At 47.6% G+C, this 22,094-nt stretch overlaps 1 protein-coding gene and 1 long non-coding RNA gene across 6 annotated transcripts in view; one reads left to right on the top strand and one right to left on the bottom strand.

Annotated features, from left to right (window-relative positions):
- The window catches only part of btk (Bruton agammaglobulinemia tyrosine kinase), a 181,315-nt gene that overhangs the window by 158,135 nt on the left and 1,086 nt on the right, over window positions 1-22,094 (top strand). For 3 of the 4 annotated variants that reach the window (XM_069893797.1, XM_069893796.1, XM_069893799.1), the window contains 5 exons: window positions 4,411-4,582; window positions 9,819-10,035; window positions 10,732-10,796; window positions 12,479-12,597; window positions 21,865-22,022. In XM_069893797.1, coding sequence (XP_069749898.1) covers window positions 4,411-4,582; window positions 9,819-10,035; window positions 10,732-10,796; window positions 12,479-12,597; window positions 21,865-22,022 — 731 coding nt within the window. The remainder of the gene's footprint in view (window positions 1-4,410; window positions 4,583-9,818; window positions 10,036-10,731; window positions 10,797-12,478; window positions 12,598-21,864; window positions 22,023-22,094) is intronic. The other variant, XM_069893798.1, reaches the window with a different exon arrangement.
- LOC138740730 (uncharacterized) lies at window positions 1,156-22,014 on the bottom strand. 2 transcript variants are annotated; one of them, XR_011343131.1, is made up of 4 exons: window positions 21,820-22,014; window positions 12,474-12,666; window positions 6,891-8,976; window positions 1,156-3,424 (listed from the first exon to the last, which is right to left on the bottom strand). It is a non-coding gene; the product is annotated as an uncharacterized lncRNA (long non-coding RNA). The 2 variants fall into 2 exon arrangements; XR_011343130.1 differs by having other exon boundaries at window positions 6,891-8,973.

Below are 22,094 nucleotides of genomic sequence, written 5' to 3'. Positions count from 1 at the left end.
GTCTTCTCTGCATCCCCGTCGACTGTTCTTTCTCTCCCACTGACGCTGCTTGACTCATTGAGATACACCAGCAGAATGGGTTCAGTTTCATCAGGATGGTGCTTTTATTATAGGCTATGGGCAGAGGTTGGACCAACTTGGACAATCAGAACCTTTCCACAAGAGAAAAGCCTCACACAAAAGAGGACATGTGCTTAAGGGGAGGGTGGGGCATAGTTTAAAGGAGATGCTTGGAGCATCCCTTTACACAGAGAGTGGTGGGTGCCTGGAATGGACTGCTGGGGGTGGTGGTGGAAGCAGATTCAATAAATTTAAATTTAACTGTAGATATACAGCACGAGCCCATCACCCAATCATAACCCCTGGTACGTTTCGAATAGTGGAAGGAAACTGGAGCCCCCGGGGAAAACCTACGCAGACACGGGGAGAACGTACAAACACCTTACTGATAGGGCGGGATTTAAACCCTGGTTCTGATTGCTGGTGCGGTAACACCATTGCGTTAACTGCTACGCTGACCATGCCACCCCAAAATAGTAATGTTTAAGTGGCTATGTAGGAAACAGAGAAACATGGTTAGGATAGTGGTAAGGCAGCCCTGTTACAGTGCCAGAGAGCCTAGTTTGAACCCCGTGTTATCCGTAAGTAATTTGTACATTTTCCCCTTATCTGCGTGGGTTTTCCCCGGGTGCTCTGGTTTCCTCCCACGCTCCAATATGAAGAAGGTTGCAGGTTAATTAGGTGTAATTGGGTGGCACAGGTTTCAATGGCTGGAATCAGCTTATGCCTCATTGTAAATACATAAAATGAAAAATAATAAGGTGTGAGCAGCTGAGTTTTCATTTTACCTGGGCATCATGTTTGGCACAGACATGTGGGCCGAAGGGTCCATGCCATGTTTACACTCAAGAGGCTCTCAAATCCTTTTTGCTTCTTCTGGTTTAATTTCGGCAGCGGCAGTTTAAGATAAATAAGCCAAGGCAGATGTTACTTATTTCTGCACGTCCAGCCCCATTTGAAGGATTATATCTGACCTTCACACCAGATGTTCACCTCATAATAACTTTTAAAATTTATTAATATTTGTGATATTTTATATAAAATAAAGTAAAAAATACAAAAGAAAGAAAAACCTCCACTAAATCCCGCCACCCCTCCCCCAACAACCTAAAGAAATTAAGGGACAAGGAAACCACAACAGGAGACTTCACTTTCCGAAACTTTTACATTTATGCAAATTTTAAATTCCAATAGTTTGTAAATATAGGCTCTATATTTCACACTCAAGTGGAATCCAACTCTGAACCTCTGCACACCATCCGTCCATTCCCAGATCAGTATCGGACTTCCAAGTTACAGCAATACATTTTCTAGCCATTGCCAAAGCAATTTAACCAAATTTTACTTGATATATACTCAGTTTCAATTTCGGTTTAATCCCTCCAACATCTCCCAGTAATGGATCTTGTGGGAATCTTACTCCAGTTATTCATTCTAATAAATTACCCAAATTAAGCCAAGTCGAATGCAAAAAGGTTCCAACTTCTTGTCCACATCTAAAACATACATCTCATAATATCAAAACAAACACATTTCTCAATTTTCCTAAAATGAAAAACCACAAAAAGGAGTCAGACTGTAACAATGCAAATACATTATTAAATTTCTATTATTAATATACATGTTTTTGAGAATTGAACCACAATATACTACAGTTCTACAAAGCCTACATTCCTGGCAATCAACAGGTTAAGAAAAAAAAAGGTTATTTCATATATCAGATTTAAAGAGGTTGGGTCAAAAGCAGTACATAAATATGCTGCTTGACATCGGTAACAATGTCTCCTCCTCACTGACCATCAACACAGGTGCACCTCAAAGATGAGTGCACCTCATATCCATCACTGTGTGGCCAGTCATGGTTCAAGTTTGCTGATGACACCACAGTTGTCGGCAGAATCACAGATGGCAATGAGGAAGAGCACAGGAGGGAGATAGATCAGCTGGTTGAATGCTGTCACAACAACTACTTTGACTCAATGTTAGCAAAACTGAGGAATTGATTGTGCACCAGGTGGAGGAAATCAGGAGGGCATGAACCAGTCCTCATCGAGGGGTCAGCAATGGAAAGGGTGAAGAACTTTAAATTCCTGGGTGTCAACATCTCTGAAGATCTATCTTGGGTCCCCCATTTCAAATTCAATCATGGAGATGGCTCACCAGCGGCTATGCGTCGTGAGGAGTTTGAGGAGATTTGATATGTCACCAAAGACTTGCAAATTACTACCATGGAGTACTACCATGGAGAGCGTTCCGACTGGCTGCATTACTGTCTGGTTCAGAGGTGCCAAGGCACAGGGTAGGAAGAGAATTTGTGACAGGCTCTAGTCTTCACTCCTTTAAGGACGTCTACAAGAGGTGGTGTCTCAATAAAGCAGTGTCTATCCTCAATGACCCTCACCACCCAGGTCATGCCCTCATCTCATCATGAAGGAGGTTCAGGAGCCTGAAGGTGGCACAAAAGCAGTTTCTTCCCCTCTGCCATCAGGTTTCTGAATGGACAATGACCACAGACACCACCTCACTTTCTCTTCTTTTGCACTAATGTATTTATTGTTTTAAAATGTAACTTAAACAATGAATTTTGTGCCACAGGTTTACAACATTAAATTCTGATTCTCAGAAACTCAGCAAGTCAGGCAGCATCGATAGGAAGTAGAGAATCACCAACATTTCAAGCCTAGGCCCTTCACTGGATATGAGCAAAAACAGACAGGTGCCCAAATAAGAAGATGAGAGCAGGAGAGGAAGGGGAAGAGGAGGAACAAAACCCAGGCACAAAACATCCTATTGGTGCTGCGTGTCCTGCTGAATTCCTCCAGGACATTTCTGCCTGGCATATCATTTACCAGTCTTTGGGATAGTTGCACAATGAAAATCGTGGCTAAGGCTCATTCACTATTGGCATTTCTTCAGTAAAAGCAGTTCTGCATCTGCTCGAATCTGGTGCAAGTTCATCCTACAAACCAAGACCAACACTTGTGCAATACAATGTCAATTGGGATCCTGGGCCATTAAGAGGGAGACTGTTTACTCCTTTTCTCTTGTGAAGCCCAGAGAGTGCAGGAGAGATCTTGTTGCAAAGAAGGGCATTTCCACTGCTGCATGAATTGGAAGGGGAGGTCCAGGGAAAATGAGCTGAGTTTCGACTTGGTTCTTGCTAGACTAGTTGGATATTACTTTCCATTAAATGGGCCCATGGTAATGATACCTCTCCAGGCAGTGCATCAGAGGACGTCATGCTGTACTAAAGTGTTGCGCATTTTCAGGCAGTAGTCAGATTTCAGATTCAGATTTATAGTCAGAGTACATTCTGAACAACCCTGAGATTCTTTTTTTCCTGCGGGCTAGGCAGAATTACCACCTATTGGTAGGGCAAAAAAAAGTACATGTAAACAAATAAAGAAATATAAACAAACTGACTGTGCAATACAGAGAGAACAAAATCAAAAAAGTGCCCAAGTAAGAGTCCTTCAATGAGTCCCTGATTGAGTTTGTTACTGAGGAGTCTGATGGTGAAGGGGGAGCATCTGGTCCTGAACCTAGTGGTGCGAGTCTTGTGGCACCAATGCCTCTTTCCTGATGGCAGCAGCGAGAACAGAGTGTGTACTGGGTGGTGTGGGTCTGATGATCGGTGCTGTTCTCCAACGGCAGCGTTCCCTGTAGATGTTCTCAATGGTGGGGAGGGTTTTGCCTGTGATGTCCTGGGCTGTGTCCACTATCTTTGGGAGGGCTTTACATATCAGACCGTGATGCAGGTGGTCAGCACACTTCCCACTAAACCTCTTTAGAAATTTGCCAGGGTTTCTGGTGTCATACTTGCATTCTGTCTGAAGTCTCTTGTGCGAAGCATCGAGGTGATTCACCCTAGTAGGAGGGGATGTGAACACAGCGAACATTCTCAGGCAATGGGCAGAGAGTTTTATTTTTGCCACTATGTTCTGTTAAATGAACTGCCAAGTAAATTATTATCATCATATTAATTGATACTTCCTCTGTGTTTTAAAGATTGAAGCAAACCCCATGTAGATCCTTTGGAGATGCAGTCCCTCGGGAATAATCATCCTTGTATATTGTGGATAATATCAGTCCCTGTGAATATTGCAGGGGATATCAATCCCTGTTGACATTGTGATAAAAACAGCCTCAGTGTGTATTGGAGGAAATGCAAGCCCCCAGATATGGAATACTGTATGGAACAACAGTGTTGATTTTGTTGAAAAATAACGATTCCTTCTGAAGATTGTAACCCATGAATAAGTTATCTTGTCAAATGCTGCAGGAAATGATCCATGGTGTGAAAATGATGTGGGATGCTGAGAGTCTAGGATGTCTGCTCTTTGTTGCCAGGTGCCTGGGAGATCAGCCCTGTGGACCTGACGTTCCTGAGTGAGCTCGGAGATGGGCAGTTCGGTGTGGTGAAGCATGGCAAATGGCGAGGGAAATACGAGGTGGCAATCAAGATGATCAAAGAGGGTTCCATGTCTGAGGACGACTTCATTGACGAGGCCGAGACAATGATGTGAGTAGGAAAACCCTGAGGGGCCTGAGTTGTGGAGGGTATGTGTTGAACGCATCCTGCTCATATGAGAAGCTGCCAGTGCTGTATCTGTCCTGAAGTTAAACGAGAAAGTCTGCAGCTGCTGGGGCCCAGTGAAGCACACACACATGCTGGAGAAACTCAGGAGGTCATGCAGGATACACAGAAAGTAAAAGGTAACCTAGTGAAGTGCCCAGGCCTGAAACATTTTACTTCCTATGCATGCTGCGTGGTCTCCTGAGTTTCCCCACTATGTCTGTGTGCTGGATCTGTTCTGGCAGCATTTAATGAAGTTCACTCTATATCTGTCAACAGCACTGTTCCTTTCTGTGAGGATGCCCTGGCCAAGAATGCTCCGGTACCTCTGCTCAGGGACCCAGTAGGGGATGGATGAAGGTCAGCTCTGGCCACAACCTCTTCTCACTCTCACTTCAGGCAGACGGTGCAGGAAGATCAGCGCCCCCAGGTTCAAGAACAGTTGTAACCCAGTTGTTATCAGGCTCTTCAACCTCCCTGTACCACCCTAATCCCGACCATAAACTATTCTGGGACCACCAACATATCAGTCTGCACAAACGACGCAAAACATTTTGCAGGAATTGCATCATGTGCTCTTCCCGGAGGATGAGGTTTTTAATTTCCCATGTTTAAGAACAACAAAGGAGACCATTCAGCCCCTTGTGGCTGCACCAGTGTTTGATAACCTGATGGTTATTTCGCTTTCTGTTGACTGCTTGGCTGCTGCCCTCTATCTGTCTGCCCGCAATGCCTGTCTGTCTGTGTATATCTCTCTCTCTCTCTCACGCACACACACACACATTCTCTCACTTTCACTCATTCATTCACTCTTTCTCCTCCCACTCTCTCCTTCCCCCTCTCTCCCTCCGCCTCTATCTTGCTGCCCACCTATATATCTTCTGTCCATCCTCTTGCTGGGAGCAGCCCATTTTCCACAGCCTCCCTTGCCCGTATGTTGAAGGCAGAATACCTGGGGGCAAATGCGACTTGGGGCGACTCCCACTAGAGGAACGCCTCCCACTGGCGGAGCGCCTCCCACTGGCGGACCGCCTCCCACTGGCAGCGCGCCTCCCACTGGCGGAATGCCAGGAGTCAGCATATGATGACAAGATGGTGAAGAGCCCCTCGGTGAGACTGCTCACTCCATTTGGATAGGTATGCCAGGGTTATTCCTGTCTCTATACTAACTCAGATCAGCTTGACAGTGAAACTCACTGGTGTAGTTGTGGGGCAGTTCACCTTGCACCATTTTCATCAGCAATGAGAGAAGATTTCGACCAGTCCAGCTCAGGGAAAGGCCTTTCGACCCACAACGTCTTCACCAAACATTCTTCTTCTTCTTTGGCTTGGCTTCGCGGACGAAGATTTATGGAGGGGGTAAATGTCCACGTCAGCTGCAGGCTCGTTTGTGACTGACAAGTCCGATGCGGGACAGGCAGACACGGTTGCAGCGGTTGCAGGGGAAAATTGGTTGGTTGGGGTTGGGTGTTGGGTTTTTCCTCCTTTGCCTTTTGTCAGTGAGGTGGGCTTTGCGGTCTTCTTCAAAGGAGGTTGCTGCCCGCCAAACTGTGAGGCGCCAAGATGCACGGTTTGAGGCGATATCAGCCCACTGGCGGTGGTCAATGTGGCAGGCACCAAGAGATTTCTTTAGGCAGTCCTTGTACCTTTTTTTTGATGCACCTCTGTCACGGTGGCCAGTGGAGAGCTCGCCATATAACACGATCTTGGGAAGGCGATGGTCCTCCATTCTGGAGACGTGACCCACCCAGCGCAGCTGGATCTTCAGCAGCGTGGACTCGATGCCCAAACATTATGCCCAAATTAAACCATCTCTCACTTGTTAACACTTTCTAAATCCACCAGACGTCACCCTCCTGTGCTGTACAGGGACAAGTAGTTTCCAAGAGAGTATATAGAACACAGAACAACACGGAACATTCCAGCACACACCATTTAGGACCGAGATGAGGAGGAATTTCTTTACCCACAGGGTGGTGAATCTGTGGAATTAATTGCCACAGAGGGCAGTAGAGGCAGGTTCATTGAATATATTTAAGAGGGAATTAGATATATTTCTTCAGTATAAGGGAATTAGGGGTTATGGAGAGAAGGCGGGGACGGGGTACTGAACTTTAAGATCACCCATGATCGTCGAATGACCTACTCCTGCTCCTATCTTCTATGTTTCTTTGATGTTGTGCTGACCTAGGTAAACCTAATCCACAACAATCTAATTTTACCCTACACGCCCATAAACCACTATTTTTCTTACCTTTTGAGACGTTAAACCTGGTGGCCTCATCGCACCTTTCACAACACAAGGTGCAGTGATGCTCCATGGATTTGTTTCTCAGTACAGATTCACAGGGAGTATTGGAGGCAATGTTCAGATATTCAAGCTATCTTTCAACAGCTATTAATTATTAACCAATCCCTGTGGTCACTTGCATCTCGTGTTCAGAGAGTGGCTGCCTGCCCCGATGTACCACAGTACTTCACACTGAACCAGCTTGGAGACATTGGGGAGAAGTTACCAGACTCTTCAGTGAAAGATTGTTTACCAATAATCCACTCAAGAGTTGTTCATCTGAGTGACACAGTGTTGGAGCCGCTCTTTCCCAGTGCCAGAGACTTGGGCTTAATTCTGATCTCCGGTGCTGTCTGTATACAGTGTGAACCTTCTCCCTATGACCATGTAGAATTTCCCCCACGTCCCAAAGACAAGCAGATTCAATGTGAGCTCATTGTCAGATACAAAGTTCAAAGTTCAGGGTTATTGTCAGAGTACGTACGTGACTCAGAGATTATTTTTCCTGCGGGCCAGGCAGATTTTCTACCTATTGGGAATGCAAAAAAAAACTGCACTCAAGATAAGTATACAAAAGAGAGAAAGGTAAATGAGAAGGAAGTTCAAACAAACTTCAATGTTCAAAACTCAATAACATGCATAAGTAAGAGTCCTTAAATGAGTCCCTGATTGAGTTTGTCGCTGAGGAGTCTGATGGTGGAGGAGTAGCAGCTGCTTCTGAACCTGGTGGTGCGAGTCTTGTGGCATCGATACCTCTTTCCTGATGGCAGCAGCGAGAACAGAGCATGTGCTGGATGGTGTGGATCCTTGATGATTGCTGCTGCTCTCAAACGGCAGCGTTCCCTGTGGATGTTCTCGATGGTGGGGAGGGTTTTGCCTGTGATGTCCTGGGCTGTGTCCATGTACTGAATATTTAGTTTTTCTGTACACACTGTCAGTTTGTTTACCTTTCTTTCTTTGTTTACTTTTTTGTATTCATATCTTTCTTCTGGATGCAGCTCAGTGGGACTAGGCAAAAAAAAAGGTTCAGAACAGATGAGAAAGGTCAAAGAGCCTGTTTTCTGTGCTGTAATGTTCTATGGTTCTATGTGTACTCGGCTTGACTCCCCTGGGAGTCTGCAATGGTCGTCCGTAGATTATATGTGCAGCTGATAATCTGGACCCGCACCTGTATTAATGCCAGGGGTCTCACCAGCCAAGTCCAGCCCAGTTTCCCCTGTTAATTTCCACCACACATCTGTAGAAATTTGCCAGGGTTTCTGATGTTATCCCAACCCTCCGCAAACTCCTGAGGAAGAAGAGGTGCTGATGTGATTTCTTCATGATGCTATTAGTGTGTTGGGTCCAATGAAGGTCCTAAGAGATAGTGATTCCCAACAACCTAAACGTTCTCACCCTCTCCACCTCTGATTTCTGGTTTTCTCTTCCTGAAGTCAATGATCAGCTCCTCAGTTTTGATGACATTGAGTGCGAGGTTGTTATTGTTGATGCCCCATTCAGCCAAGTTTTCAATCTCCATCCTGTACGGTGACTCATCCCCTTCCTTTATACAACTCACTACCGGGGTATCGTCGGCAAATTTATAGATGGTGTTATTGTTGTACCAAGATACACAGTCGTAGATGTAAAGTGAGTAGATCAGGGGGCTGTGGTGCTAATGGAGATAGTGGAGAAGTTCTTACCAATCTTCAATGATTGTGGTCTGGAGATGAGGAAATCCAGGATCCAATTACACAGTGGGGTGTTGAGTCCCAGGTCTTGGATCAGGCTTGAGGGGATGATGTTTTTAAATGTCGGCCTGTGGTTGATAAAGAGCATCCTGATGAATGTATCCTTGCTGTCCAGGTGTTCCAGGGCTTTGTGTAGAGCCAGTGAGATGGCATCCGTGGTAGATTTGTGGCTGCGATAGGCAAACTGAACAGATCTATGTCGCAACTCAGACAGGAGTTGATATGCTTCAATACCAGCCATTCAAAACACTTCTTCACTGTGTGTGTGAGTGCCACTGAGTGATAGTCATCCTGGATAATTAATGCTTGTTTAAACCCTGCTGGAGAGAGGTACACAAATGTAAAATTCTTCCCTGCTGCAACCACACAGGAACAGAAGGTGCATACCAACTGTACACATTACAGTACCACAAATGTTAGACAGAAAAACATACCCAAGGATAGAGAAATAAATCTTCACACTTGCAGTGAATGCAAGAAATAAAAAAGGAAGGTGATATTTCAGTCGTGCAGATCGTTTGGTGGTCCCAGAGGAGGTTATGGTCTCGGTTCGGGTGGTACGGGCAGGTTCAAGATAAAAACTGTTCTTAAACCTAGAGGTGCTGATCTTCAGGCTTCTGCCTGAAGGCAGCTGTGAGGAGAGGCTGTGACCAGGGTGATGGGGATCCTTTCTTTTATGATGCCCTGCCTTCTTGAGGCTGCGCCTCATACTGGGGTCTTTAATGGATGCCTGCAATGGATATTTTGCCTAATTGGCCTCAGTGAGTGATAGAATGTGGAAATTGACAGAAATGTGGAGAAAATAAAATGAAATTGTCAGCAGAGAATCAGTGGGGTGAAGGGCCTCTCTGCAGAAACCCAGGTCACAGTGGAGAAGGTATTGCTCAGTGGAAAGGCCATTGTCTCCTTCCCAATTGTATCTGCTCAAACTGTGTTGGTGAAACAGCAACACCACGAGGCACAGCACTGTCTAATAATGCATGAATATGGAAAATTCCACTGAATTAGAGATGCATCGTGGAGTTCATGCAGGGACGCAGCCTTGACAATAATGCTGGACATCTGGAGGGCGACGTAAAATAAAGGCAGCTCTGACTACAGTCTGCATCTTCCCTTCGAATCATGCTGGCTCCGACAGTTACCCGACTCTCTGTCTCCACAGGAAGTTGAACCACCCCAAGTTGGTGCAGTTGTACGGTGTCTGCACCAAACAGCGGCCAATCTACATCGTCACCGAGTTCATGTCCAATGGTTGTCTGCTCAGCTACCTCAAGTTATGGGGCCGGCAAATGAACACCCTCCAATTGTTGGAGATGAGCAAGGATGTGTGTGAGGCCATGGCGTACCTGGAGTCCTTCCAATTCCTGCACAGGGACCTGGTGAGGATGGGAGATGCCTCCCTGCTCTGGTGGGACAGAGATAGGGATTGCTGCCCCAGAGGTGGAGATGGGGGACCTGCTTTTGGGGGGGGGGGGAGAGAGAGATGGGCTCATTGCCTCAGATGGGGGATAGGGGTAACTGGGGTACCTGGCCCAGAGGATGGATGATAAGGGGTCCCTGACCCAGAGGGGGAGGGGGAGATGGGGGACCTGCTTTTGGGGGGGGGGAGAGAGTTAGATGGGGTCATTACCTCAGGTGGGGGGTAGGGGTAACTGGGGTCCCTGGCCCTGAGGATGGATGATAAGGGGTCCCTGACCCAGAGGGGGAGGGGGAGACAGGGGCTCCTACCCCAGAGGGAGGGAGACGAGGTCCCTGCCCCAGAGATGGGGGACCTGCTTTGGGGGAGGGTGTAACTGGGGTCCCTGGCCCAGAGGATGGAAGATAAAGGGTCCTTGCCCCAGAGGGAGGGGGAGACGTGAAGCGCGGGGAGTGGGAAGGTTTAGTGATAGGAGAATGGGGGTGAGGGAAGAGTGTGGGGAGAAACTGGGAGTGAGGAGAGAGGGGGGTAGGAGAGATGCGGAGAGGGGGGAATGTGGGAGGGGATGAGGGGAGTGTGTGTAAGGGGAGAGTGGGGTGGCTGGGGAGAGGGATGTTGGGAACCACCATGTCCTCATCTATGTGGTCCTGTCCTGCAGGCGGCCAGGAACTGCCTGGTGGATGAAGTGGGCACGGTGAAGGTGTCGGACTTTGGGCTGAGCAGGTGAGAAACCAGATTCCCAGGAATTCCCTCGACACTGGGAACGGGAGTTGGTTGGCCTGCGGTGCCTCTGCCCCCGGGCCCTGGCTGCAGGGAATGGGTCAGAGGTCTGGGGACAGGGGGATGTGGGGATGTATGGCTGCAGAGAAGCTGAGGGGGGGTTGGAGGTGAGGGATGTGGGGGTGAGAGGGGTTTACAGGATGGGGTGAGGGAGTGTACAGGGTGGGGATGAGTGGAGGATGTTGACTGGCTTTGAGAGGGGTGTACAGATTCTGGTCACCACCCCTGCCAATTTCGCTGTCCATGGATGGGATATCAGATGTACCTCTTGGTTGCAATGTTCTCAATGAGGGGAGGGGGAGGGAGGGTGGATTTTCACACCAATTCAATTGCTGCGCTGTGTGGAGTGGGTAGGAGGGAGAGAACTGTATTCAGTTGGACGCCTGCAGGGAGTGTAGTGTCCACGGAATGTCTCTGGTACAGACCCCACCTGGAGATAGGCTCCATGGGGTAGAGGTTGCACCCTTTGTGGTAACTCCAGAGGATCCCACTCTCCATGACCCCAGCACCCATCACCTTTGTGTGGGCCTTTCCTCTGGACCTGTGCTTTGGAGCAGAGCCCAGCCTAAATGTTTCCTTTGTCTCTGGACCATCTGTTGGAGGATTCCTACCTCTGTACTGCTGCCCTCCCTCCCTTCACCTCCATAACCCTCCCCTTCCTCCCCCCTGACTGCCCACCTCCGTCCACCGCTGCTGGCCAGTCCCTGAGCAGCATCCTGACTGAGCTTCACCCCACCTCTGCCCGAGACCATTCCAGCTTATTGCCACCTGTACTGAGGAGCAGGGAGAGAGCTCGTTTTGCTATCAGTTCAGCTGGTCAACCCATCCACAGTACAGCTGTAAACAAATCCGTCCATCAAATCCCAGTTCTGTCCTGACCCCGACGTGTGTAGTGGGGCTATTGGCCTTGCTCCCTGACTCGCGTTCCTTGGCTGCAGAGTGTAACACCAACTTCCTCTGTCCTTGCCCTCTCTCCCTTTTTATCCCAGAAATAAATGTTATTCACAAATAAAATTATTTACAAAAGAAAAATGGGTGTAATATCCATACATCCCATGTCTGTACATTATTAGTCAACCTCTAGCCTGAAGCAGCTTTGCCACCACTGTTGTTTCTCCCTGCCTGCTGTTTGAGTGATTTCCCCTCAGTCTCAGCCCCTCAATGTCTGGTAATAGAAGGACTCTAGATTGTGGTTGACAGCATTCCCTCACCAACATCTTCGTGGGCTGGAAGACCAACAAGTCTCTGACTCAGAGAGCAGTTACTCCTGACATTGCATCTCCCTGTGCCCGTCTCTCACCACGGTCTGCCTCCTACCACTGAGACCAGCCTGGCAGAAGATGCTCCCCTCAAGCCTTCTCCTTGTGAACACCACCCAAGGTACCACACCTTCCACATCTGCAGCATTCCTCAGTCTCTTTTGTCTCCTTGGCTGATTTGCCCTCTGAACCAAGATCACTTTGTTCCTCACTTTCTCCGCCTCTCTTCCGCTGAAGCCTTCCAGTCTCCCAGCTACATTCCCAATCACAGATGATGCCAGAGCCTCTTGCCCACCTTTCTCCACACCTCCTGTAAGGGAGAAGGCCATCACTCCAGCCCCACACCCATGCTCTGTCTTACCTTAGGTATGTTCTTGATGATGAGTACACCAGCTCGCAGGGCTCCAAGTTCCCCATCCGATGGTCTCCACCTGAGGTCCTCAACTTCTCCCGATTCAGCAGTAAGTCTGACGTCTGGGCCTTTGGTGAGTATCCAGTGGAGCCTGGTGGGTGGGTGTTTCAGGATCCATCAGTGGGGCTGGAGGAAGGAAGGCCTGTAATCGATCAGTGGGGCAGAGTGAGTGGGTGGGGTGAAGTCTGCCTGCATTCAAACATGGGACATAGAAGGTGTGCCTATAATCTATCAATGGGCAGGGAAGGGAGGGTGGGTGGGGTGTAGTCCGCCTGGAATCTATCAGTGAGCAGGGAGGGTGGGTGGGGTGATCAGTGCAGCAGGGAGGGAGAGTGGGTCTAGTTAGCTGTAATCTCAGTGGGGCAGGGGCGAGGGAGGGAGGTTGGGTGGGGTGTAGACTGTCTGTAATCTATTAGTGTAGCAGGGAGTGGATGGGTCTAATCTAGCTGTAATCTCAGTGGGGCAGGGGCGAGGGAGGGAGGTTGGGTGGGGTGTAGACTGTCTGTAATCTATTAGTGTAGCAGGGAGAGTGGATGGGTCTAATCTAGCTGTAATCTCAGTGGGGCAAAGACAAAGGAGGGCAGGTCTGCCTGCATTCCAACAGTGGGTCAGGGAGGAGGTGTCTGTAATTTATCAGTGGGGCAGGGGGGGAGGGAGAGTGGGTGGGGTGTAGTCCGTCTATATCAGTGGGGCAGGTGAAAGGGAGGGTGGGTCTAGTCTAGCTATAATATGTCAATGGGGCAAGGGGAACCCACTCGCATTACCTCAGTGGGATAGGGAGGGGATGATGATGGGTGTAACATGGTTGTAATCTATCAGTGGGACATTTTGGTTGGCATGAGTAAGATGGGCCTAAGGGTCTTTTACCATTTGGTATGATTCTATGACTCTCTCCTCTGTCTCCTTTCTCCTCTGCCTCTCTCTCCTACACCTTCTCCGTGTAGCTCAGGTCCCCGAGTCCTTGCAACATTCTCGTTAATCTTCTCTTCACCCTCTCCAGCTTGACCACTACATTGGAGAGACTGGATGCAGACTGGGAGATCGCTTCATTGAGCTCCTTTTTTCTGTCCCCGTAACAGCGGGTTCTCCCAGTGGCCATCCATTTCAATTCCCCATCCCATTCCCATGCTGACATGTCTGTCCATGGATTCATGCACTGCCAGGCTGAAACCAACTGCAAATTGGAGGAGCAATAGCAAATATTGCACCCCGACCTCCAGTTTCCGTTAGACCCCCCTTGTCCTGTCCTATTCCTGTCTCCTTTCCTCCAGCTCCCCACTGCCCTGTCTCTCTCTCTCTTTCCCTATCCCTCCATCTCTCCAGCTAGCCCCCCCCCTTCTCAGATCAATTCTCAGCTTTCTCTCCTGCCCTCCTTTCTATGTGCACCTATCAACTCTTGGCCATTGACCTATGCTTGTTCCCCTGTCCCTCTCCCTCCACCTTTGCATCCAGACACCTGCCTAATTTTTGCTCACACCATGACCGTTCAAGCCTGAAACGGTGAGATAGCTGTGCCTCCTATAGTCGCTGCAGGCCTGCTGAGATTCTCCAGCACTTGTGTGTATTCAGAATCCCAGAGAGAGGTGGGTTGTAAAAGCCCACAGCCCTGTAAATATGCCAGTAAAAAGGCACTCAGCTGGTGGAACTAAACGAGTCAGTGGGAGAGATTGGGGTTGGCTTCAGATTCAGTGGGTGCTGTAGACAGAATGAAGGGTTAACACGTTTAATTTTACTAGGATAGGATCTGCAAAGGTAACAGGTTAAGATAGGAGGGCTGTTAGATAAACCACAAAATCCAAGAGAATGAGGATCGTGTTCCAGCAGAGGTTAGGTAGCTGGTGAACAGATCAGGGAGCGTTGGGAGACTGGATCTCACTGTCAGGTGGAACAGTGGAAGCTGATTCAGTTTGAGCTTTCAAAAGGGTATCTGACAACATTTGTTTAATACCAGAAGCCATCTGTTTAGTGTGAATTGAGGAAGAAGATTTAGGGAAGGTAAGCTTTTTACACAGAGAGGGGTGGATACCTGGAATGAATCGCTGGAGATGGAAGCTGGTACAGTAAGGGCATTCAAGACTTTTAAACAGGCACATGGATGTATGAAAAATAGAGGGTAATGGGTGTGAAGTAGGGAAGGATTAGATTGTTGTGCAGTCGGTTTACACAGGTTGGCACAACATTGTGGGCTGAAGGGCCTGTGTGGTGCTGGAATGTTCTATGATGGGTACCAAGTGAGGAGGAGTCATTAACCAGCACATAGAGGTTTACAAATTGTCAGGAATGATTTGATGAACTATATTCTGAAGAGAAAATGAATAAACACATCGACACATAGACCAGAAGCAGGGCTCTTCAGTTCACCTGCTCTGAGCCAACCACCCAGTTACACAGATCTCACATCCCCCTTTCTCATCATCTCCCCCCAGATCCCCAGATTCCACGCGCACACACACACGGCCATATCTTTCTTGGGATGTGGGAGGAAACCATAGCACCTGGGGGGGGGGGGGGGAGGACCCACGAGCTCATGTGCAGACTCCACCTAGACAGTGCCAGAGGTCGGGATCGAAGCCAAGGTCTCGGGGGCTGTGAGGCAGCAGCACTACCCACTGTGCCACAGTCCTGTGCTTATTGGTTACAGGGGAAGATTGTTTTGTTTCAGGCTGGGAATGCAGGATGTGTGGAGAGAGAAAGGAAAGTCACAGAGAGGCTGTTGTACAACTGGAGGAACAGCATCTGAAGGAGAGAAGTAATGGTTGCCGTTTCAAATTAGAATGCTCATCGAGGCTTTATAAAGGGTCCTGGCCTGAAACATCAGCCCATCTCTGTCCCATGGATGCTGTTTGACCCAGTGAGTTCCTCCAGCAGATTATGTTTGGCTTCAGATTCCAGTGCCTGCAGACTCCCGAGAGTCTGAATTAGAATCAGAATTTATTGACATGAATGTCACAGGTTGCAATAACTTACATTAAAAAAAAAATTAGTGCAAAAAGAAAGTGAAGCAGTGTCTATGATTCATTGTCCATTCAGGAATCTGAGGGCAGAGGGGAAGAAGCTGTCCTTGTGCTGCTGGTGCTCATCTTCAGACTCTTGCCCCTCCTTCATGATGGTAGTAGAGTGAAGAGGGCATGGTCTGGGTGCTGGGGGTCCTTGAAGGAAGAGGCTACTTTCTTAAGACACCACCTCTTGCAGATGTCCTCGATGGAGTGAAGTCTGGTGTCTGTGATGTCGCAGGCCAAGTTCACAACTTTCTACAGACTTTTCATGTCCTGTACATTGGCACCTCTGTACCAGACAGTGATTCAACCAGTCAGAATGCTCTCCACAGTACACCTGTAAAAATTTGTAAAAGCCTTAGGTAACAGATCAAATTTCTTCAAACACCTCACAAAGTATAGCCACTGGCGAGCCTTCTATGTGATTGCATCAATATGGAGACCCCAGGATAGATCGTCAAAGATGCTGACACCCAGGAATTTGAAGATCTTGACACTCTGCACTGCTGAAGCCTTGATGAGGACTGGTTTGTGTTCTCCTGATTTCCCCTCCTGAAGTCCACAATCAGTTCCTTAGTTTTGTTGATGTTGAGTGCAAGGTTGTTGTGACATCATTCAACCAGCTGATCAATCTCCCTCATTGCAGTCTGTGATTCTTCCAACGTCTGTGGTGCCATCGTGAACTTGTAGATGACATTTGAATTATAACTAACCACACAGTAATGTTTGAATAATGAGTAGTGGGCTAATCACGCATCCTTGGAGTGCACCTGTGTTCATAATCAGTGAGGAGATGTTGTTTCCAATTCGTATGGACTGGGGCTTCCAATGAGGAAGTCAATGGTAGAGGGAGGTACGGAGGCCCATGTTTTGGACCTTGATGACCAGTACTGAGCCTATAATGGTATTCAAAACTGAGCTGTAGTCAATGAGAAGCAGCCTGATATACGCATTGCTGTTGTCTAGGTGATCCAGAGCTGAATGGAGAGTGATATTGTGTCTGCGGTGGAGAGATTGTGGTGATAGGCAAATTACAATGGGTCCAGGCCTTAGGTACGAGTTAATTCTGGACATGACCAATCTCTCAAGATTGGGAAAACCAGATTGGGACTGGATCTCAAGAGAGAGAATATGTAGAATGCCAGTGAGATGGCTTCTTAGAACTGTTTGTGACTGAGTTGACCAGCAAAATGATAATTCTGGGTTGGATATCGTGTTATGAAGCAGAGTTGATATGAACTCTTAAAAGGCAGTGATCATAATATGTTAGAATTCACCTGCAGTTTTTAGAGGGAGAAACTAGTATCAAAGATGTCAGTATTTCAGTAGAATAAAGGGGATGACAGAGGTATGAGAGAAGAACTGGAAAAGTGAATTGGAAAGGCACATTAGCAGGGAGAGAACAGAGCAGCAATGGCTGGTTTTCCTGCGAGAAATAAGGAAAAAAAAGGACAAAAAAGAAGAAATATGTGAATGGAAAAATGACAGAAAAGTGGCTGACAAGAGAAGTGAATGGCGAAGTAAGGCAGAAGGGCATACAAGGAAGCAAAAATTAGTGAGGAGATGGAGAACTGGGTAGCTTTTACATCAGTATCAGAATTTATTATCAAGAACAAGTTGTGAAATTCAGTGTTTTGTGGCAGCATCATAGGGCAAACGTACAAATTATAACCATCTTACAACATTACAATAAAAATTAACAATAGTAGTGTATGAAAAGTAAGGCAGTGTCTTTGGTTCATTGATCATTCAGGAATCTGATGGCAGCGGGAAAGAAGCTGTCCTTGTGCCGCTGAGTGGTCGTCTTTAGGCTCCTGTAACTTTTCCCGGATGGTAGCAGAGTGAAGAGGGCCTGTCCTGGGTAATGGGGTCTTTGAGGATAAAGGCTGCTTTTTAAGACATTGCCTCATGTAGATGTCCTCGATGGAGTGAAGTCTGGTGCCTGTGATGTTGCAGGCTGAGTTAACAACCCTCTGGAGTATATTCTTGTCCTAAAAGTTGGTGCCTCCATACCATACCAAAGCAAACAGAAGGCATTACGAAGGTCATTAGGGAGGAAAAGATGAACTTTGAAAGGAGGTTACCAACTAATACAAAAAAGATACTAAAAGCTTTGTGTATTAAGAGTAAAATGAGGCGAGAGTAGATATAGGACCAATAGAAGATAACACTAAAAATTATAATGGAAGACAAGGAGATGGTAGAGGAACTGAATGTGTGCAAGGCATTAATAATATACTGGAGTTTCATGGGTGTCAGGGAAAAGATGTGAATGCAGTCATGGTCACTAGAGAGAAGGTGCTTGGGAAGCTGAAATGTCCAAATCTCCCAGACCAGATGGAATTTATACTTGGGTTCTGAAAGAAGTGTCTACAGAGATTTTTGAGGCATCATAGATTTCATCACCTCCAGACCACACTCAGTGATGATTAAAACTTCTCCACAATCTCCCATCAGTACCGGCGCACCACAGGGCTGTGTTCTTAGCCCCCTGCTCTACTCACTTTACACCTATGACTGTGTATCTTGGTACAACAACACCATCTTCAAATTTGCTAGTTGTGGGTTGTATAAAGGAAGGGGATGAGTCAGCACACAGGAGGGAGATCGAAAACTTGGCTGAAAAGGGCACCAATAACAACTTCGCACTAAGGAGCTGATTGTTGACTTCAGGAAGAGAAAACCAGCGATGTAAAATCCAGTGATCATTGGGGGATCAGAAGTGGAGAGAATGCGTAAATTTAAGATCTTTCCTGGTCCCAAACCACCAATAACATCATGAAGAAAGCAGATCAGCGCCTCTACTTCCTCAGGAGTTTGCGGAGGTTTGGTATGGCACCAGAAACCCTGGCAAATTTCTACAGATGTGTGGTGGAAAGTGTGCTGAGCGGCTGCATCACAGTCTTGTATGGGGACATCAATACCCCCGAGTGTAAAGCCCTCCAAAGGGTAGTGGACACAGCCCAGGGTGCCAAAGGCAAAACCCTCCTCACTAATGAGCACATCTACAGGGAATGCTGCTGTCAGAGAGCAGGAGCAATGATCAAAGATCTACATCACCCAGCACACGCTCTGTTCTCGCTGCTGCCATCAGGAAAGAAGTATAGGCAGGCACAAGACATGCACCACCAGGTTCAGGAACAGCTGCTACCCCTCCATCATCAGACTCCTCAACTACAAACAATTTGTTGATTTTCTCTGTTCTTTTCTGTATTGCACAGTCAGTTTGTTTATAATTCTTGTTTGTTTACATTTGAATCCTGTGTACAGTTTATTTTTTGCACTACCAATTAGTGGCAATTCTGTCGCACCCACAAAAATAAAGAATCTCAGAGTGGTATGTGATGTCATGAAGGTACTCTGACATAAAAATCTGAAATCATTTGTATTGATTCTTCAAGAATCAATAGATTCAAGAATCAATTCTCGCATGATTATGGAGGACTGGAAAATTGCAAAGGTCACTCCACTATTTAAAAGGAGGGAGGAAGCAGAAAGGAAATTATAGACCTGTTAGCCTAACATCGGTGATTGGAAAGTAGAGACAATTGCCAAGGATGAGGTTACAGAGTACCTGGAGATGCATGACAAGATAGTTCAAAGTCAGCAGGGTTTCCTAAAGGGAAAATCTTGCCTGACAAACCTACTGCATTTTTGAGGAAACTGCATCCAGGCTGGACATAGGAGATGCAGTGGGTGTGGTATATTTGGATTTTCAGAAGGGCCTTTGACAAGGTTCTGCACATCAGGCTGCTTCACCAACTGAGAGCTCACAGAATTACAGGAAGGAAACTAGCACAGGTCTCTATTGGACAATCAGCAGGAAGCAGGGAGTGGGAATAAACGGACCCTACTCTGGTTGGTTACCAGTTACCAGTGGTGTTCCGCAGGGACTGGTGTTGGGGCCACTTCTTTTTACGTTGTTAGTTAACGATTTGGATTTTGGAATAAATGAGTTTGTGGCTCGGTTTGCTGATGATCCAAAGATTGGTGGAAGGGCAGGTAGTGATGAGGAAATGGAGAAGCTGCAGAGGATGAAAAGATTAGAAGAATGGGCAGAGAAATGACAAATGAAATCCAGTGTCGGAAACTTTATGGACATGCACTTTGATAGAAGGAATGAAAGGGAAAACTATGATTTGGATGGGAAGAAAATTCAAAATTCCTAGGTGCAAAGGGACCTGGGGGTCTTCATGCAGGATAGCCTAAAGGTTAACCTCCAGGTTGAGTCGGTGGTGAAGAAGGCCAGTGCAATGTTGGCATTCATATCTAGAGGAATAGGATGTGTTGTTGAGGTTTTCTAAGGCACTGGTGAGGCCGCAGGGAGAATTTATTTAGGAAGGATGTGCTGGCATTGGAGGGTTTTCAGAGAAGATTCACAAGAATGATTCCTGGAATGAAGGAGTTACTATATGAAGAATGTTTGACAGCTCTTGGACTGGTCTCCTTGGAGTTCAGAAGAAGGAGGGGGGGCCTCATAGAAGCATTTTGAATGTTGAAAGGCCTGGAACAGAGTAGATGTGGCAAAGATTTTTCCTGTGGTAGTGAAGTCAAGGACAAGAAGGCACAACTTCAGGATTGAAGGGCGCTCATTTAAAACAGAGACAAGGAGGGATTTCTTTAGCCAGAGAGAGGTGAACCTCTGGAATTTGCTGCCACAGTAGGTATGGGGACCAGGTCGTTGGGTGTATTTAAGGTCAGTATCTGAATAGTCAGGGTATTAAAGATTATGGGGAGAAGGCAGGGGAATGGGGCTGAGTGAGAGAATGGATAAGCACACGATGGAATGGCGGAGCAGAGTCGATGGGCCGAATGGCCTACATAGTTCACCCTTTTGAAGGATGTTCATACGTTGACCTCAGATACAGAAATCACAAAATCATCAGTGATTCTCATTGGTCCTGTTGAGTTTTCCTTTCAAAGCCAGCATGAAAGGTGTTCAGCTCATTGGATGGTGAGACATCACAGCCATTTATGGTGTTTGGACTCAGCTTATAGGATGTAATAGCCTGCATTCCATGTCTCTGGCTTCGCTCGGAACTGCCTCATTACTACTGAGATGGGCTTCCGTAGGTACCTGGACATCCTGTACAGTTCTGGATCATTGGTCTTAGATGCATTGACCTCGCCCTCAGCAGGTAGTGAATCTTTTGATTCATCCATGGCTTCTAGTTGGGGTATGTGCTTGTGGGCACACACTCATCCATGCAAATCTTAATGAAGTCTGTCAGGCAAGGGAGCCTGGTTCTGGGCTAGAGAAATGGAGAGGAGGAAGGGGAGTAGGGTGGCACTGTGTGTGTGAGGAGCGGACGATTCTATACCGACGTTTCTGTCCCGAGACTCAACAAGGACATGTACCCCTTTGCCACACCTATTGCCCTACCAGCCTCCATATCCAATATCTGGCAAGATCGCATTTTCTGCCATCTACCACGTGATCCCACCACCAGACACATCTTCCCTCTCCACTTTCTGCAGGGACTGCTCCCTCTGGGACATCTTCGTCCATTTATCCTTTTCCACCAATCGCACTCTTTGTACATACTCACACCTCCCCCCTCACCACCTCCTCCCTCACCACCTCCTCCCCCTCATCACCTTCTCCCCCCTCACCGCCTCCCTCACTGCCTCCTCCCTCACCACCTCCCCACACCTCCTCCTCCTCCCTCACTCCCACCTCCCTTTGCACCTCCTCCTTCCTCACCTCCCCCTCATCACCTCCTCCCTTACCACCTCCCTCACCTCCTCCTCCCTCACCACCTCCTCCTTCACCTCTCCCTCACCACTTTCTCCTTCACCACCGCCTCCCTCACTCATTCTCCCTCACCTCTTCTTACCTCATTGCCTACTCCACACCCCCATTCACACACCGACTCGTCTGTCCATGGCTTCATACTCTGCCAAACCTAGCCCACCCGTAGATTGGAGGCGCAGCACCTTATATTCTGTCTCGGCCACCTCGAACCAGTTTCTGCTGAACCAAACCCCTCCCACAACCCCTCCCCTACCCCTGAATCTCATTTCTTCCAGCTCCCTTCCCTTCCTCCTCCATTCACAGAACTACTCCCTCCCTCTACTACCTCTGATTCTTTCTCTCTACTCTCACACCTGTATCCACCTCACAACTCTTACCTGCTCGCTCCTCCCCCAGCCCTTCCTCTCTCCTCCCCCTACTTTCACCTTTACATTCAGGCACCTGCCTGTTTTTGCTTTTAGTTGCCGAAGGGCCCAGGCCTAGGCGCAGATCCTGTGCCCTGCTGGATTTCTCTAGCACATTTGTGTGCTGCATTGGTACAAACCTTTATTAGCTTCCCCAGTGATTGTCCTTGCTCTGTGTCCCACAGGGGTCCTGATGTGGGAAATCTTCTCCTTGGGAAAAACTCCCTACGAGAGGTTCAGCAATGCAGACGTGGTGGAACACATCATCCAGGGTCGGCGCTTATACCGTCCGCAACAGGCCACTGAATATGTCTACAACATCATGTACAGCTGCTGGGAGGATGTAAGGATCTGTCAGATCAAGGGGTTAACTCCAGAGCCCATTCACTACCCCCACCTCCGAGCACCAGGTCAC

Source organism: Narcine bancroftii, chromosome 8 (assembly GCF_036971445.1).
Source record: "Narcine bancroftii isolate sNarBan1 chromosome 8, sNarBan1.hap1, whole genome shotgun sequence".
Taxonomy (NCBI): domain Eukaryota; kingdom Metazoa; phylum Chordata; class Chondrichthyes; order Torpediniformes; family Narcinidae; genus Narcine; species Narcine bancroftii.
Note: the sequence above shows the minus strand (reverse complement) of the source record. Positions and strands in the feature narration are given on the sequence as shown.